General features: G+C 52.5%; 1 protein-coding gene across 4 annotated transcripts in view; it reads right to left on the minus strand.

Moving 5' to 3' along the window:
* Positions 1-19,694, minus strand: part of RGS9 (regulator of G protein signaling 9) — a 65,628-nt gene that overhangs the window by 13,819 nt on the left and 32,115 nt on the right. For all 4 annotated transcript variants that reach the window (XM_082370440.1, XM_082370442.1, XM_082370441.1 and 1 more), the window contains exons 10-15: positions 11,380-11,409; positions 10,593-10,654; positions 8,561-8,674; positions 5,365-5,480; positions 1,862-1,949; positions 1,245-1,383 (exon numbers count right to left, since the gene is read on the minus strand). In XM_082370440.1, coding sequence (XP_082226566.1) covers positions 1,245-1,383; positions 1,862-1,949; positions 5,365-5,480; positions 8,561-8,674; positions 10,593-10,654; positions 11,380-11,409 — 549 coding nt within the window. The remainder of the gene's footprint in view (positions 1-1,244; positions 1,384-1,861; positions 1,950-5,364; positions 5,481-8,560; positions 8,675-10,592; positions 10,655-11,379; positions 11,410-19,694) is intronic.

Genomic DNA, 19,694 nt, shown 5'->3' on the forward strand with positions numbered 1-19,694 from the left:
AACCTTGCCCACCTAGCACCTCCACTTCGAAGCCCACTCACAACCCCTTCTCCCCTGAATTTCAGTAGAAAGGCAAGAGAATACCAAACCCAGCCCAACCAAACAAAGCCCCAGGCTCAGACTCGTCTCTCGTGTGGCTGTTTGCTGGGACCCTCGGCAGGTTCAGGGAAGTCGCTTCCTCAACGCTTGCTCCCCGCAAGCCGACTGCAAACTCTAGTCGTAACATACATGGGACAAAGCCCACAGAAACATCTAGGAGAATTTCTCAACAACCAATTGAGAATTTTTAAAAATTTATTGAAACGGTACCATTCTAAAGACTAAGTAGTAGCAGTCAAAGTCATGAGAACTATGGGCAGAAGACCTAAATAGACATTTCTCCAAAGAAGACATCCAGATGGCCAACAGGAACATGAAAAGCTGCTCCACGTCGCTAATCATTAGAGAATGCAAATCAGGACTACCACGAGTTATCCCCTCACACTGGTCAGAATGGCCATCATCAAAAAGTCTACAGATAACAAATGCTGGAGAGGGTGTGGAGAAAAGGGAACCCTCCTACACGGTGGGGGAAATGTAAATTGGTGCAGCCACTATATCATGACGGTCTATACGACGACTGCAGAGTGAGAAGCCTTAAGAAGGCACGCAGGGGCTTCCCTGGTGGCACAGTGGTTAAGAATCCACCTGCCAATGCAGGGGACACGTGTTCAAGCCCTGGTCCAGGAAGATCCCACATGCCGCGGAGCAACTAAGCCCGTGTGCCACAACTACTGAGCCTATGCTCTAGAGCCCGTGAGCCACAACTACTGAGCCCACCTGCCACAACTACTGAGCCCATGTGCCTAGAGCCCGTGCTCCGCAACAAGAGAAGCCACCGCAATGAGAAGCCCGCGCACCGCAATGAAGAGTAGCCCCCGCTTGCCGCAACTAGACAAAGCCCGTGCGCAGCAACGAAGACCCAATGCAGCCAAAAATAAATAAATAAATAAATAGATTTTTTTAAAAAAAGGGCACACAGCCTCTGCAGGCAGGCAGTCCTCCCTGGCCAGAGGGCTCAGGAGCACACGGAGGGGCCAGCCGGGCGGGCAGGAGGAAGAGAGAGTTGACAGCTCTGCATCTAACACCAGCAAAGCAGCAACCACACATTCTCTCCCTTTTCCCCACATCTAAAGAACCTTCCCGGTGCCTGGGGAGGGAAGGGCTTCCGGGCCTTCGTGCACCCTCACCACGGCCGCGCCTACCTTCTTCATGAGCATGTAGATGTGGGTCTGTGCGGCGTCCAGCACGTAGCGGTGGGGATGCTTCAGCCCCCTGACCGTGATGTCCATGGTTTTGCCGTCTATGTTTATCCACCGCCTCGCCCCTGGGGCCAGGAACAGCCTGAGACGGGGAGGAAAATGTCAGCAAAAGCAGCCAGACCGAGTCAGTGAATGAAAAGCTCACAGCTGCTTGGGAGCGAGGGGTTGACAGACGTGGCTTGGGTCCCCCGGGGTGAAAGTGGTCCTTTTCTTAGGAGACACTAAAGCATTTGAACAGGGCGTCAAGCAACGTTTCCTAGAAGCAAGAAAACAGCCCTGCCAGCATCGGGAATGTGAACTTGTGTTTGACTTTGGAATTCCCAACCTCTGGCAGAGAGAGAGCAAAAAGTGGGTGGGGTGACCCTCCCCCAGCTTTCTCCCAGGACCTCCAGCCTCCCGGAGCAGGGGTGAGGTGTCCACAGCGCGAGGTGCGGTGACCGATGGGGACGCGAGGCGTGGGGGGGCCTCCATCCAGTCTCCGACCTCAAGCGTAACCGGGGTTGGGGGGGCCGGTTGGGGTGCCGCGGGGAGGCCTCCCCACCAATCTGGCTCATCCTCACTTGTAAATCTCCTCCGCTTTCTCCTTGACCTTGGACTGATCTCCGTACTTCAGATCTTCACAGGCTTCCCAGAATCCCAGATTCTCCCCTGCGCGGGCCGGGATGGGGGGGGGGGGGGCGGGGGAAGGGTCCACAGGAGCCCAGACGGGAGGGGAAGGGAGGAAAGAAAAGAAACGGGTCAGCTGGGGTACATCCCATCCTGAAGCGGCGAGCACGTCGGGGGCGGGACCACACGCTCCTGGGGAGGAGCCCGTCCTCCGTCCAGGGCCCAGAGAGGCTTGTTACCCCAGTGAGCGCACCTACGTGCTCCGGCAGTGAACCAGGGGGGCACATGCCCTGTGTGTAGCCCTACGTGTCTGCCGGGAACCTGCGCTTTCCCCCAGGGCACGCAAGTCAGAGCTCAGATGAACCCCCAGAGGCGGTCTCGTTCCTCTTCATCCAGGATGTCGCACACCTTGCTTGGACAAGTGACATCTGATTAGGCTGGGACGCATGCGTCGCTGCTCTGTAGGTTTTCTCCGTGAAGGGTTCTGGTGACTTTGCTCCTGGTCGATGACGCACGTGACTCCCACCTCCTTTGTGCACAGAGAGCCCGTCTCTTAGGGCTCCTCGCGGGGCGTATTCCAGCCAAAGACCCTCACGGAGATGCTGCCGAAGCGGCGATGCTGATGGGCTGGCTCTCGAGGAAGGCCTGGTCACCTGAGCCAGAGAGTCTGCGCCTCTGGGCCCAGAAGGAAAGTCAGCTGCCGCCCCACCCCGTTTCCTTCCAACTTCTCTAACGGGTTCTCCCAGCCCCCAGTAGTGCGAACACCTCGGTGCACCATCCCAGGTGGCCAGTTTTCGCCTGAGAAAATAAAGGGGGTCACTCCAGTGGGAGAACAAGAGCTTATATGTGCATGCGTATGTGTGTACATTGTGCGTGCGCATGTGTCTGCGTATTCGCGTGTGCGCATGTGTGTGTGTGTGTGTGTGTGTGCATGTGGGGCGGGGGGGAGGTGAATCACGGAATGCCATGGTGGGCGGAAATGGACCAGACCATCCCCTCTCCATTCCCAGTATTCTCTGGAAGGCTCCCAGGCATTTTAGACTGGAAAAGTTTGCACGATCCTAAGCTAGCTGACCTCTGTCCCGTAACTCTATAGAGCTCCTTCCTCTTCAGCATAAAGTTCAGGGTGTTCTTGGGACCGAGGTCACAAGCATGAGTAAACAGGCCAGCAGTGCTCTTAAGTGACAGCCGCTGGTCTTACAGCAAGCGCCCTGTAGACCACCTTGCCCACGGCAAGGCGGTTAATTGCTTAAAGGTAAAATTAAATGAGCAATTATTCACACTAGTCAAAAGGCGGAAACAACCCACACGTTCATCAGCCGATGAATGGATAAACAAAATGTGGTGCATACATACAAAGTATTATTCAGCCTTAAAGAGGAAGGAAATTCTGACATAGCTACAATGTGGATGAACCTTGAAAACAGCATGCAAAGTGAAACAAGCCAGACACAGAAGGACAAATACAGTGTGATTCCATTTATATGTGGTCTCTAGAGTCGTCAAGTTCATAGAGACAGAAAGTAGAATGGTTCCCAGGAGCTGGCGGGGAGTGGAGGAGGGGGAGTTAGTGTTTAATGGGGACAGAGTTTCGGTTTGGGAAGATAAAAAAGTTCCGGAGACGGATGGTGGTGATAGTTGCACAATGATGTTAATTTCACTGAACTCTAAACTTAGAATGGTTAAAATGGTAAGTCTTACGTTATGAATATTTTACCAGGGTAAAAAAAAATTAAATGAGCACAGAAAAATGTGTACGTGAATGTTCATAGCAGTACTACCCATAATAGCCAAAAAGTTGAAACAACCCAAATGTCCACCACCTGAGAAGTAGATAAACAAAATGTGGTATCTTCACAGAATGGAATATTATTTGGTCTCGAAAAGGAATGAAGCACTGTTACATGCTCCAACGTGGACGGCCTTTGAAAATACTATGCTAAGTGAAAGAGGACAGAAAGCCACATATGGTATGATTCCATTTATAGGAAATGTCCAGAATAGGCAAATCCATGAAAATAGAAAGTAAATTAGTGGTTGCCTAGGGCTGGGGGGGTGGGCCGGGGAGTTGGGAGCAGAGGAAGACAGAGAAAAGGGAGTGACTTCTGTGGGTCCGAGGTCTCTTTTTGAGGTGGTGAAAAGGTTCTAGAATTATATAGTGGTGATTGTTGTGCAACTCTGTGAACCTACTACACAGCACTGAACGGCACACTTAAAAAGGGCATGCGAATGATACGGTCTGTGAATTTACAGCATGTGAAGCATATCTCAATTTTTTTAATTTTAATTAAATGAACTGATTATTTACCTGTTCTGTTCGTACCGGAAGCCTCGGGAATCTCATCGCGAGATCACCAATAGCGCTCTTTTAATAACGCAGGGAAATCTTGGGGATGGATTCTTACCAACACTAAGCAAGGCGTGGGTGGGATAAGCTCAGGGTGTAGTTTGTTAGCCGACCACTAGATGGCGCCGGATCCACTTATTCACCAGTTGCTTCCGGCCTAAAAGCAGCTCCCTTTCCCATCCAACTGTTCCGGGTTTTATTACCTCACGGCAATGAGGCTTAATCAGAAAAAAGCGATTTTCAAGAATCCATCTTAGCATGTAATGTGTGCACCCGGCAGTCAAACAGGCTCATGGCAAGTCCCGTGGGATGCTTTCAGGTGCAACCTCACAGGCCAGTGGGTCTTGGGAGGCCAGGCTGTGTCAAGGCTCAAATGTGATGCTCCCCACGACTGGGGACTTGGAGAGAAATAAAGGGACCCCGTAAAAGTAAATCTTTCAGGGGAGGTGGTGAAGCCCATGGCATGCTCCGCCTAGGGAAGTTGGTCCTGATCTGGCCTTTGCTTTTCCCAGGTGTCTCCCACTGCAGTGTATTTACGAGGCTGCAGGGGCCTCCCACAGTGAGCCACCCGGAGCTGGGGTATAAAATGTGGCCCCATCCATTCCATTCAAATCCTCCAAGGAAGCAGCAGACCAGGAGCTGAGACAGTGGCTCTCGATCATGGCCCCATGTCAGAATCACCTGGGGCGTTTTCAAGACTTCAGAGATTCCGCCCCAAACCAACTAAAAAGGAACCCCTGGGGATGGGATCCAGGTGAACTGAACGGGCGGCCACGGCGGAGGAGCCCTGAGCTGAAGAAAGCCAGGCCCATGGCAGCGGCAGACCTGGGAGCTCGGGGGTGGGAGAGCCAGGGATCAGGGCGAGCCGGTGAGGGCAGCCAGAGGGGACGAAGCCTTGGAAACCTGCGTCATGTCCACGTGGATTCTGTGAGCAAAGCAATTCCCCCGACTGCGGGGCCCCCGGGAGCCGATGGAGAGGCCGGGTCTGGGGTGAGAGTCGGCCCAGGCAGAGCTATGCAAACACCTGCCCAGCACCCTCGGAGCCCTAGGCTAGACGTTCAGGAATATTTCTAAAAGCAAATATTTTATTTAAAAAACTCAGAGACCCACCACTGAATTCTTTCTTGAGAAAGTACTGGAAGCTCTGTCGGCCCTTGGGGTCTCGGATCAGCTCGCTGAAGTTGAAGGCCCATCGTTCCACCCGCATCTTGGTTGGGATTTCCACCCTGCAAGGACCACGATTTGTTAAGTGCTCCAGACACTCGGGGCTGTGCCAGGGGGCGGCCTGGGTGGGGCGAGGGGGCTTCAGCCCCTGCTAACCTCCGCGAGTCCCCCGGCCCAGGGCACGACCCAACCCCCCCCCCCCCATCCCTGCACAAACAAGCCGAGTAACCCCTTGCTTGGAAAATGCAGCCTCAGACAAGCCCCCTGGGCCTCGTCTCAGGATCTGGCCTCCCCAGCGGGGGGAAGGAGGCCCCCAGCAGACAGCCTCACGCTAACCCTTCAGGGCAGAGGGCCATGCATGCCTCCTCCAAGGCCTGTGGAGACCAGGGGGCCAGGCTGCCACACCAGACCAGAGAGAACCCCAGAACGGCCCCGGTGATGGGTGCTGCGGCCACCGCCACCCCCTCGACGCCCCTTCCCTACGGGGACATCTGGTGACCCTTCCTGCCCTGCTTCAGGCCCCGTGCCCCCAGGCAGACACCCCACAGGCCCTGCCAGCCGTGCACCCTCTCCCAGAGCCTCCCCTACGATGCCAGGCCCACTCCACCCCTGCTCGTTCTGAACATGCCTCGATCTCAGGAAGGACACGCGAGCCCAGCTAGCATGGGATGGGTCTCACGGTCTAGAAAATCCGGAAAACTGTTGGCTTTTCTCCTATTCCTTATGGAATTCTCCATAACCCAACACAGCCCCTTGGAAACAGAGGTTCCCAAGTCCCAGACACCACGTTGCCCACTGATGCAACAGCTGAAACCGTGGCTGGGTACAAGTGATGTCTGTGGGATCTCAAGTCGGTCAGGCGAGCTTACACTTCCCTAACATCAGCGTGGAAACAGTAAGAATCCCGGAATAACAGCTACCACTTACGGAGTCACCATCTGTGATGCACTGTGCTTTACACACACACCCATCGCTGGGTCCCAAAGGGAACACGGCCAGCTGGATAGCATCGTCCCCACTGTATTTCCAAGAAGACGGAGGCTCAGAGAGGGTAAACCCTTGCCCGGGCCCACACAGTAAGAAGCAGGGCCCGGCGTCAAACAGGTGTGCCAACTTCAGCGGACATCAGAATCCCCTGGGAGACTCATTAAAACACGGACTGCTGGGTGCCATCCCCCAACTTCCCGATTCAGTCTCGGGTGCGGCCCAAGAACTTGAATTTCCCACGAGTTCCTGGAGGATCCTGATGCGGCTGGTCCGTGGCCAACCCTGGGGGCGGATGCTCCGAGCCAGCCCTGTGAACCCTCGCTGCTCACTGAGATCAACGGGCTGATGGGGGTGAGGAGGTAAGCCAGGGCAGTTAACAAGAGGCTTTGGAGATAAGGGCTGGATATTGGGTTTTCATCTGTTTTGTTTTGTTTGTTTGTCCGCACTGCACGGCATGTGGGATCTTAGTTCCCAGACCAAGGTTTGAACCCGCATCCCCAGCATTGGAAGCGCGGAGTCTTTACCACTGGACCACCAGGGAAGTCCCTGTTTGTGTACTTTTTTTAAGCTTCCCAGGTGATGTTAATACCGTTCTAAAATCTAAACCATTAAGAAGAAGGCCTCCCATTTTGGGGGGGGGGGTTCATCTGGCATCCACCCAGTACCCTCTGAGCAAGGGCTCCTACATAAGCATCACCTCTCTTCTTCACCAGCAAATCTCTACCTCAAGCTTCCATACTCTACTCTCCATTTCACGTAGCATCCGGCAGCATCCCGCCTCCTTCCCAAACCCTCTCAGGACAATCCCTGTCCTGGCCAGGTGGCCCTGCCTTTTCTCCCACAAGACCCGACTTCTGCACAACCTTGTGCACGGGGAGGTTCAGGCTGCCTCTCCCTTCTGATAACTGCGAGAGAGACACAAGCTCCAGAAAACCGTCCTATTAACTAGAGGCCCCGGAAGACTCCCCAGAAGATGGTTCTAGAGTCTTGGGCTCTGCGGTGGACCCCCGACTCCAGATGAGCGCCCTCCTTCACCTGTCCGCTGCCCACAGCAGGCTACACGGAGGGGGTGAAAGGCCTCCGCAGCTACGCCGGCTCACCTGGCCGGATCTGTGCCTCCTGGGTGTTCCTCATGCCTTAGGTGGTGATGGCCTTGGCGTTAACCCAGCTGTGGCACGTACCTGACGCCCTCTGTCTTTCCAATCTCCCCACCCATCTCACACGCTCATCCCGGCCCCTTCTCCCCTCTCCTCCTCCTCCTCCACCTTTCCCTCTGAGCTGCCCTTCTCTTCTTCCTCCCTATGTTAGCTTGTGCTTTTCCTTGCTGCATTTTGGCCTTTGCCCCCTCTTCCAGACGACAGATTTACGTGGACACAGGTAGCAGCAACAACTATTCAAATTTCACAAACAGCAAAGGAGTGAATGGTGTAATTCCCCAAGGCAGGTTTAGGGCTCTGCCTTCCAGGAGCTTATTTTTACTCTAATCAGAAGTCAAAAATGCAAAGCCATAAAGATGATTGTTTTCTTTTCAAAAGCGATCTATGTATTGTTAAAACAGAGTTACCACTTGACCCAGCAGTTCCATTCCTAGGTACATACTCCAGAGAAATGAAAAACATATGTCCACATAAAAACTAGCAAACGAATGTTCATAGCAGCATTATTCACAATCGCTAAATGGCAGAGACAACCCAAATGTCCATCAACTGATGAATGGGTAAACAAAATGTGGCATATGCATATAAATTAATTTTTCAGCCATAAATCGGGATTGAGTATGAATACCTGCTTCAGCATGGATAAACTTTGAAGGCATTATGCTAAGTGAAAAAAGCTAATCACAAAAGACCACATATTGTATGATTCCATTGATATGAATGTCCAGAACAGGCAAACCTCTGGAGACAGAAAGTTTAGTGGTTGCCGAGGGCTGGAGGGTTTTGGGGGGAGGGGGATTTGGAGGGTAATAGCTAAAGGGTAGGGGGTTTCTTATTTGGGTGATGAAAACATTTTAAAATTGTGGTGATGGCTGCACAATTCTATGAATATAGTAAAAACCGTTGAATTGTATACTTTAAATGGGTGAATTATATGGTGTGTGAATTCTAACTCAAAAAGTTACTTTTAAAAGGACCCCGATATCTCGAATACATACAGTTTGGCATTTAAATCCCAGAACTGGGTGTCATCCGTTACCCAAGGATTGCTAGGAAGGCAGCCCGACATGATGGCGTCGTTGGACGAAAACTGCTCACTGTACTTGACGATCCTGAAAAGCAAACGGAAAGCGATTTCCTAGAAGTTCAACACCCCAGAGACCAAATCAACACTCAGGTTGATCGACCAGGCTGTCCTCCTTCAACTTGATGGATTTAGTTACATGCTTGTTACTGTCTTCTTAGAAAAATGCTCTAACAGCCCTCGGGATTGGCAGGTGTTAAACAAGATCTGTCCTATTCTAGTTGTGAAATGAGACGTCGTCTCCCAAACCAGTTCTTTGTGACTTCTCTGTACCTATTTCATTAAAATACAGCCTCTTTACATTTGATCACGAGTTTTCAAAATGCAAAGCTGACTCTGTTTGCACGTGTTCACACAGGTGTCTTGGCACCATCTTGGAAGCACAAGGTCACCACGGACTCGGTGAGATTCTGTTGCCACCCTGGGGTCCACCCTTGGTCAAATAATGCCTGCATTTGGGAACTCAGACCCAGTATTCAAAACGGTGGTCTCATTGAGACAAATGTGGGCAAGAGCTAATTCCTCCTAGTAGGGTTAGATCTTCTGAGTCAACACGTGTCCTGGTATCTGGCAGTTCGGTAAAACCTGGCATGCCTTCACCCTATAGGTGGGGATTGCATCCGTAGTATACACGTAAGGCACCTGCCACGAAGTCTGCCCACAGCCATGAGAGTTTGATAGAGCAGGACCATGCCCGAGAGATACACCAGAGCTCTCGGTTTACAGTTCTGTGCAGAACTCAAGCCCCTGGGCTCCATTTCCCCCACGACCTTCTTATTCTTATCAGACCTTTTCAGTGGAGCAGCTGAAGGGAAGGGGAAAAAATGCATCCACAGGTCCAAACACTATAATGATGTCAAAATTATGGTAATGAGGCTTGGAAAGTGGGCCTACGAAGTATCCAGCGTAGCCTTCCAACCTCCTCTAATGGACTTTCTATTTGGTTTCACGGAATTGGGTTTCTGGAACATCAGAGTAGATGGGTCTGACTTTATCACAGAACAATGAGTATCATTATAACCCAAAGCAAGCGCCCACCGAGCACCCAGGTGCAGACCCACCTGTGACTCAGCAGCCACAGACAGAAGTCACTGCAAAAGGTGGGTGAGGTCAGGGCACGTATCTTCGGGCAGGTGGTAGTTTTGCAAACTAGGGGTTTGGGAGAAGGTCAAAAGATACTTGAAGATTTTTACAAGAGCATAACCCTAACCGCATTGGAAGAAAGGCACTGGACAAAACACAGTATCTCCCACCCCGATGGGTACCTGTGGTCAGAATAAATGACTAGTCATGTTGTGTGTCCCCAGAAATCAGCCAAGTCCATTTTCAAGTGTGCAGGAAAATCGCAGAGCTAGAAAGGTGATCCTCCAAAGAATTCCACATTTTGAAAGGGTAATTGCTTACATTTGGGGGGCACTAAACCTTTTCTTGTCTTCCAAATAATGCACTCTGGGAGACTGGATCAAAGTAGCCTGAACGTTCAAGGATCAAACATAAATTTCCAGTTTCTCCCAATGGGATTTTAAATCAAACATTAACAACGGATACTTATCAGTACATTGAACTGCAGAATCCAGCCGGTGAACTTTTGACTCTTCCCACTTTCCCATCCACACAGACAGGCTTGTCTAGGGCCTCACCCAACCCTGATTTTGCCTAGCCCGAGACCTGGAGACTAGCACTGAGTGAAGAACTAGGCACTAAACCCCCAAGAGACTGCTTTTGTCCCTCTGAGTCCTTCAGGCTCTTACGTCAACCTATGACTTGTCAAGTTCACCTTGAAGCAGTTCTCCTCCTGCTTAACTATCGTGCAAACCTCACCAAGACCAACAAAGCAGGGTCTACGGCCATACCGCCCTGAACGTGCCCGATCTCGTCTGATCTCGGAAGCTAAGCAGGGTCGGGCCTGGTTAGTACTTGGATGGGAGAACAAAGCAGGGACATACCCGCCAAGGGACACGGAAGACTTCACCGTGGACCTCATTAAGGCCTGTCGGTAATACATGATCTGGAAGAGACACAGTTGTTAGATGTCCAACTGCCCCACCGGGGTGTCGCCAACGCCGACACACACATATGGCTCCAAACCAGAAGCCATGTCCCCAGCAAAGCACCCCGTTCCGTTCCCGCAAGCCGGCCACCCCAGGACCAGCAGGGCTCAGGTCTGCAGCAGATGGGTGGCCCCCATGCCTCCTTCACTCATCTCATCGTGTGTTAGTCTCGGAAAAGGCACCAACTGGGAAAAAAAAAAGTTCTAAGGTGCGTTCAAGTGAGACACGGGATAGACACAGAAGCTTAGCTTTGCCCCCAAATGCCTCTGACTCACAGAAGCAGATCTAACTAACCTCACGGCCAACACTCCCCAGGGCTCTCTGTCTTGCGCCCCGGATACAAGATTTGCCAACACAGGTAGCCTGTCACCCTGGACAGATGCTGAGCGGCCCCGTGACGGTAGCAGCAGGGACCAGGGTGGATGCACCTGCCCCACGTCCCTCAGATCTGAGCCTCCGGAGGGCATCTCACAGCCTGACCCTGACCCTGAGCGTCAGCCCCATCCAGATCTTACACGAGACGCTTTGGCATTCCGTGCCGTCCGTTAATCGGGAAACAACTGTTCGAACGTCACACATGGTTTTCATTTCATCACTGAGTGCAGCGCAAGAAGCCAAAGTACATATGATTTGTTAAGAGGATTAAAAATCAGACTTCCCTTGAAACTGGGAGACTAATTACCTCTTTTCTGACAGAAACCACTGTTTGTTTCTGTAAAACAAAGAAGCAAAAACTGTTAAACAGATGTCATGAAATCATTACAGTCCAATAACCCATTTGAAAAATAAAAACCCTTCCCCGAGAGGAAACTGCCCGTCTCTTTTGACTTAAAAGATAGAATTTCCCCATCACCACCCCTTCCACCCTATTCTACACAACTACTAGAGAATAAGATCAACTAAGAGGTTTGGTGAGGGAAGGGGATGCTTTACCACTGTAACTTTATCCTACTCTCCTAAAAGCCAAGATGAATTGAAGACTAAGTTTGGGGTTGCTCCCAACCCACCGTAGCGCCTACAGAACGTCTGAAATGGAATGGGGGAGAGGGAGAAACTAGCAACTTGACCAATACCATATGTTGCGGGGGGGAAAGCCACGCTGTCAAAAACAAAGCACACAATTAAAAGACTCAAGAGAAGCCCCCACTGCAAGGTGAGTCCAAGAGCTGAGCTGTAACGTGGAAGAGCTCACACCGGGCCCTGGCCTCTCTGAAGCCGCTGAAGCAAGTTCGCGTCCTCTCTCTGGACTTTTCGCGTCATAGCCGAGGAAGGAGGGCTCCGAGAGGGGCCCCACGTTTAGGGTCTTGGAAGCTCCTGGAAACCATTCAGACCTGTGTCTCCTACTGAACTCTCCTACCCTCTGACAGGCTTCCCCGGTACCACCTGTCTGCCCCCTGCAACTCTTGGAGGCTGGGCACGGTGGGTGATTCCAATTCAGTTTTCCTAGGTCTGGGCCAGGGGCTGCCTGGTGCTGACTCTTATACTTCAAGCTGAGCATCTAATTGCTGGCTGCTAAAACCCATGCTGCTGAGTTTGCGCTTGAAATAGAGTCAGAAGTCCAAGGAGGACACGACCTCCCTTAGCCAGTTAGTAAAATAAGTCCTGGACCAGAGCCCATTAACGAGGAATGAAGGAAGGTCTGATCTGGAACGTCATACGCAAGTCTCTCCCTTCTAATCCACGCTGGGTTTCATTTTGCATCCTTAGATTGTTTTTATGTGCTTGCTTTTCGCAGGAAATCCTTCTTCCTGGGTGGGGTAGGGAGAGTTAACTCAGAAAGGTAATGCTCAGGTAGACCTCTCTAATCTGCCGCCCCCCCCCAAACTTCCTTCTTCATAGCACTGATCACAGTATAATTAGATACTTGTTTGTGTGACTCTTTGTTTAATCTATGTATCACCCATTAAGCACCATTAAGAGCAGGAAGGCCATGTTTATCTTCCTGAGCATAATGTATGGCACAGAGTAGGTGCTCATTAAATGTCAAACAAATGATGACTGCAGTGTGCTTGGAGGCCTAGAAAAATGGAGATGTATTTTAAGGTTAACAGAATATTTTTCCACTTAAAAAATTGAGAACACCCCCAAATATTTTGGCAATCACACTGATTATCTGTTCCAATTCTCTAACAGCCCTAACATAGGGCTGTTTTAGAAGACACATGTTTCAGGTAGAAAAGAACCCTGGGGTCAGAGTAGGGAAGCTGGACTTTTGTGTAATAATAACCACCAAGCAATAGTACAAAGCAATTTACACCTCTCTGAGCCCTTACAGAGTTTGAGGGAGGAAGGTTTTATTTTTCTGATTTTCAGCTGAGGAAACCAAGGCCCTGACATCTCCTGGTCAGTAACTGGCTGAGGCAGTATTCAAACCCAGATCTGCCCTTTGCAAAGCCGAGGAGTGATCCAGGAAAGACAGAAAATGATCTGCTCTCTTCACCAATGCCTTCTTCCTTGCCCTGAAGCTGAGGATACCGCCGAACGAAATGTCTTCTCTGTCCGGCCATTTCGTTGAAAATTAAAACAAAAAAGAGTGCTAGGGCCCCAATCACAAGAGGAAGCACACACACAGAAGACACTCTGTAATTAACACTAGTGATGGGAAAACACACTCCCAGCTAGAAGGGAAATAAGATCTGGGGACCTAAAGCACAGCATGGTGACTATAATTAATGATACTTGGGAGTTGGTCAGAAAGTAGAGCTTAACTGTTACCACCACAAAAATCGCAATTACGTCAGGGGATGGAGGTGTTACCTCACCTTATTGGCGGTAATCATTCTGCAATATCTACATGCATCTAATCACACATTGTACACCTGAAACCTACATATGTTATGCGCCAATGATACTTCAATGAAGCTGGAGTCCGGAAGCACAAACATTGGTATAAAGATGGCAATTGTACTATCAAGCAGGCACCATCACAAACACCCTCCTTCGAAGTGCCCAGGCCCCAGGATGAGCCATCCTGTGGGCCACTGTCCTCTGGCCTCGGGGACCCTGCGTGCACGAATACAGACAAGACAGGCAGACTCTCAGCCTGTCCGATGGTCTCTGGGCTCCCCGGGGAGCTGTGCTTGCAAACCGGTCACCAGCACACTCATTTCCAGTCTACTTAGCGTGGTCTGACTTCGGCTTAATACCTTTATTTCTGGGGTCATTATCTCAAGCTTCAGGGTTTTAAAATTTTTATATTTTAATTCTCTTCTTGACTTTGCTATCCTTTTAGGGCTCTGTGTCGAAGGTGTGGTTTGCTGTGGGTTTTCTGAGTCCCCAGATTACCAGCTGTCTCCTGGGAATCAGACTGCAGTGGATTTGATTGAGTCTAAGAGTTTGCCCACCTCCACCCTGGATTGTCCGTGTGGATTTCAGCATTTCTAGCTTTAAAAACAGCTGTCCAGGGACTTCCCTGGTGGTGTGGTGGTTAAGACTCCACACTCCCAATGAAGGGGGCCTGGGTTCGATCCCTGGTCAGGGAACTAGATCCCACATGCATGCCTCAACTAAGAGTTCGCATGCTACAACTAAGGAGCCCGTGAGCCATGACTAAGGAGCCCACCTGCCGCAACTAAAGACCCAGTGCAACCAAGTAAATACTAAAAAAAAAAAAAAAAAAAAAGCTGTACATAAGATCTGCCTCCTGTGGACTGGCATATAGGGTATCTCTGTGCTTTTAGGAGTGCATGTGTATCTGGGCAGTGAGGGAGAGGGAGCTGGACTTTTCTGAAAGCCGGAGAGAGAATTTGATGGGGGTGGGAGTCGTTATAAGAAAGAGTATCAACTTTGGGGTCAGAAAGGTCAAAATCCCTGTTCTGTCACTAATCGGTGACCTGACTTTGGATGACTTATTTGGCATCTCAAAGCCTCTGTTTTCTCATTCGTAAAAGGGAATAGAAAAGGGGGGATTAAATGACAGAATCCTTAAGTGACTGGCATAAGGCGGGGACTCAATGTACCCTGGCTACTGATTAGGGTTCAGATACTGCTGCTGAGAAGATACAGGGTACGGCATTAGCCCCAACTACGAGATAAAATACAGGATGCCCAGGCAATACCGGGGACATAGTCACGCCAACAAAAGTTATTCGCTGCTTATGTGAAATTTAAATTTAACTGGGCATCCTGTATTTTACTCGCTAAACCTCACAAACCTACTTTCAATATGATTATTACCTAGCCAAAGGCCATAAGAAACATTAAAGTGCAGTTATTAAAAAATACACACACACACACACACACACACACACACTTCTAAGCAATTCAAAGAAAGCCACCTCATGGTAAAATAAGAAATAAACATTTGCCGCACCTTGGAAGGCATGCACAAACCCCGGCTTTCTCAGCAGCTGGTCCACCTGGGATGAAGTCACTTCTTTATCCTTCATCCCAGTGACACATTTCACTACAACAGGGACACTCCGCCTAAGGAACTGTCAAATACTCTGCATTCTTGGGATTCTGACTTATGATTTTTCACTTGCAGAGTTGCCCAAATAGGGACGCATCCAGATCTTGTTTACACAGCTCTGCAGCCAGCTTGCTGGCCCTGAAACCCAGATGCAGGCTGCAGACGACTGTCACAGGGCAGGAGGGGTCAAGCCCATGCCCTGGGAGACCCTGGAGTGACAGTGGACAGAGGCGCGGGAGCCCCAGCGAGGGGTGAGCAGGGTCCCTGGGGTCAGGCAGCCAGGCAGGAATCTGTGCAAACAGGGCTGAGAGCCGGGCAAGCCATGGGGTGAGACGCAAGGTGGGGAGAACCACAGGGAATCGGGGAACACGGGCCTTGAGAGCAGAGAAAGGGTCAAAAGCCAGAAACCAGGAAATCCGGGAACTGAGGCGCTTATCGCAAAGCAGACAGGAAAGAGATGGGGGCAGCCGGCCGGCCAAGGGGCTGAGAATCCGAGGCTGTGAGCATCCGAAGGAGGTCTGTCCTGCCATGTCCTTCCCGATCAGGTCGGGGGGGGGATGACCACACAGCTTCTAGGGCCCAAGGCAAGATGAAAATGCCCGGCCCCTGGTCCGAAAAAGTAGTAAGAATTCTAAGACAGCAGAACATCAAGGCAAGTGCGGGCCTGCTGAGCGTGGAGCTGGGGGCCTGAGCACAGGCCGTCTGCTCCTGAAAGGGGCCCTGGGTGCAGCACCGAAGGGTGCGGTCGGGGAGCAGAGGTGGTACCCAGAGGCCCTAAATGTCCCCGTGGCTGGCCCAGCCTGGGCAAACGGCTCAATCTGTCTGTTTCCGTTTTGTCCTCTGAAAAAGGGAACTTATATAAGCCTCACTTCCCAAGCTGCTGGGAGAAGGTAATAAAATCCAGCGAAGCTTCTAGAAGCTGCGTGACGGACATCAGGGCACGTCAGCAGGACACGGAGTGGGCTCAGGGGCCCGTCCCCTGGGGCGCAAACCCCAGCTTCACCGTCTCCGAGACGTGTGACTCGGATACGTTGCCTGGTCCCTCGGCCTGTCTCAACTGTGGAGCAGAGATGCTAGAGCTTCTACCTCGTGAGCTGCTGAATCTGCAGAGCCCTGACCAGGGGTGGGGCGGCCGGCCCCGTGGCCGGCACACAGGGAGCTGTGGGCAAGCCTCAGCCCTCCCCTGCTACCACCGGTCACGCAGGAGCCCCAGGAAGGCAGCCGCTTGTCCCCAGCTGGGGGGAACACACGGCGGGAGGGGTTATCGCTCACGGAGGGCTCCAGGCCGGGGGCTCGGCAGAGCACAGCACTTACGTCTGTGTAGCCACACTTCTGTCCTTCGCCCAAAGGCCGGTGTGGCCGCCAGCGTAAACAGTGCTGTTCTCGGCAGCCGTTGGAGGCACCAGGCAGGGGTGTGGACACTGGTGTGTACCTGCCTCCCCCCCACCCCCAGCCGGGGCAGAAGGATGAGAAGCGAGAAGGACAAGAAGGAAACTGGCGAGGGACAGTCCCCCAAGCAGGGTCGAGGGCCTCCAGACCCCATAAATGCTCTCTGGCAGCAGGGAGACAGTTGTAATGATAGTGAAAGCTGCTGTGTACACGTCGGATTCCGTTCCAGACACTTCACATAAATGACCTCACTGAGGCCCCTGAAGAAGGAACTATTCTTATTCCCATTTTATAGATGAGAAAACTGAGGCTTTGAGCTCAAGAGCTTGTCCAAGGTCACAGCTCCAGGGGGTGGCGGAGCTGTAGTCACTCTGGTGTCAGAGCTCCCTCGAGCACAGGGCACTGGCCCTCGTCACAAAATGACCCTGGTGACCCTGTCGGGGTCGGGGAGGGAGGGCCGGCCCCGGGCACTGCTGCCCACAGCAGGCTGGGGCCCGGCCACCACTCAGCCCCTCCCTGCAGGGCCAAATCCTCTCTGAGATAACGGGAAGGTGGCCCCCCACCTCCAGACATCAGGACTGAGAGAGGACACGCTCCCTACGTGTCACCCTGGCTCTGGCTGGCTCCTCCCAGGGCTGGGTGCCCAGCGGCCAGCGGCCATCAGCTTGAGGAAGTGGGTCACCCAGGGTCGTGGACACCTGCCAACCCCACAGCCTCCTTCCTGTGCTCGATGGTGTTTATGGCTCTTGGATCATTTGCCCCTGTTTAAGGAAAAAAGAGATCTTTTCAAGAATTTACGAATTCTTGGAAATAGGCCATCTCTTCAAACCGGCACTGAGAGATCTTCTCTGATCGAGGCAGCAATCCGACACCTCTGCACCCCCAAGGCCTCCTGGACACACGCCCCGTCCTCCGGACCCTCTCCTCTCAGGCCAGATAAACAGGGGACACTGGGTCCCACTGTGGGGAAGGTCACACAGGTAAAGCCCAGCCCCTAACAGCTGGCTGTGACCCGCGCTGGCCGAGAGGAGGACGGAGGGAGGGTTACGCTTCTTTGTTCTTCTTAACGCACCAGGGCAGCCAGAGTGCGACAGGAGAAAGAGAGCTGGTGGGAGAGAGACACAGAAGACAGAGCGTAAACGGCAGTGACAGCACCCCGGTCACACAGCGCCGCGGCCGCAGCCTCACCCCCGGCCCGTGCGCGGACCCCGGGCTGAGAGCGTGGCCCGCGTCTGCCAGGAAAGGGGCTCGGAGAGCAGGAGGCATCTCGGCCCGAGCCTGCCCGCCAGGGAGCCTGGATACACCTCCTCGGCGGCGGGGCCTGGCCGCCCTCCTGGGAAGGCACCCCAGAGAGCGCCCGAGAGGAGGCAGCTCACTCAGCATCTGCACCGTCCTGCCAGGGCTGAAGCTAGAGATCCCGCCCCAGCACACACGTGCACACACACACGTGCACAGGCGTGCACACAGACACGTGCATACACGCACCTACACACACAGACGTGCACCACACAGACACATGCATACACGCACATACACACACACACAGACGCGCACGCACACGCACACACATACACACACACAAATAGACACACACACAGACGCACACACAGACACGTGCATACACGCACATACACACACAGACGCGCGCACACACACACATACACACAAATACACATACACACACAGGCGCGCACACAGACACATGCATACATGCACATACACACACAGACAGACGCGCGCACACACAAACACACGCATACACACACAAATACACATACACACACAGACAGACGCGCGCACACACACACAAACACATACACACACACACAAATACACATACACACACACAGGTGCGCACACAGACGCATGCATACACGCACATACACACACAGACGCGCGCACACACACACATACACACAAATACACATACACACACAGGCGCGCACACAGACACATGCATACACGCACATACACACACAGACAGATGCGCGCGCACACACACACATACACACACACAAATACACATACACAGGCACGCACACAGAGACACAGACACACGCATACACGCACATACACACACAGACACATACATACACATACATACACACACAAGACACACACAGACACATACACACACATACACACACACGTACACAGATGCATACACATACACATACATACACACACATACGCGCGCACACACACATATACACAGACACACACACACACACACAGCAGCGCCTGGTCAGAGCGAGTGATGGGCCGTCCCCCTCCACCCTCCCCTCCTCCACACCACAGAGCTTTCCAGAGCTGCCTGACCCATAATAACTGCAAATCTTCCAGCCCGGTTCAGTATTTTCCTTGATGACTCTGTTTCCTTGGTAACCAAGCCTGACAAGGCCCCGGCAATTATCTGTTATCTGACGAGGGGAACGTAGGAAAGGCCGCTGAAGGTTGACAGTGCCAAGCGTGCATCAAAGGAAGGGTGACTCTGAATTACGGACGAGGGTCCCAGCAACGTCCCCGGGGGATGCCCTCTGGGGACGCGACGTCCCCTCCAGATGGACTCCAGCTGAAACCTGGACCTCTGGCCCACACACTGGGGGGGGGGTCCCCAAAGCCATCCTGAGCTCCAGGCCCCGGTGGGCAGCATACACAAGTCAGAGCCTCCCGGCCAGCTTTCGCGTGCTCCTTCCTCTTGCCCCTCCGACCTCCTTCCTCCTCCTTTCCGGGCCCACCCCCCACCCCCCGGCCCCCGCCCAGGGCTTTAGGCACTGGCTCACGGATGACACACTAGGCTAACAAGGCCCCTGACCCCTCGCTGCCCAAAGACAACGGTAGACAGAAAGCAAGGAAACCATCTACCGCTAGTTTACGTGGGTTTAGGCTGGTTTACTGGCAGCTGTGGTTCTCAGCTGGGGCAATCTTGGCCCCCCGGGGGGCACCGGACAAAGTCTGGAGACACTTTTGATAGTTGGGACTGAGGGGCAGGCAGGGAAAGGCGCGGAGCTACTGGTATCCAGGGGGTGGAGGCCAGCTATGCTGCCGAACGCTCCGCAGCGCACAGGACAGCCCCAGGGCACGGTCTGGCCCCAGGTAACAGTGCCACGGTCGGGAAACCCTAACCGGGTGCCCACTCTTTCAGCAGCTTCTGCACCACCTTTCGTTAAATAAAAACCCGTCTTAGGAAATCGGCC

This window comes from Balaenoptera borealis (genome assembly GCF_965194805.1).
Source record: "Balaenoptera borealis genome assembly, chromosome: 20".
Lineage (NCBI taxonomy): Eukaryota > Metazoa > Chordata > Mammalia > Artiodactyla > Balaenopteridae > Balaenoptera > Balaenoptera borealis.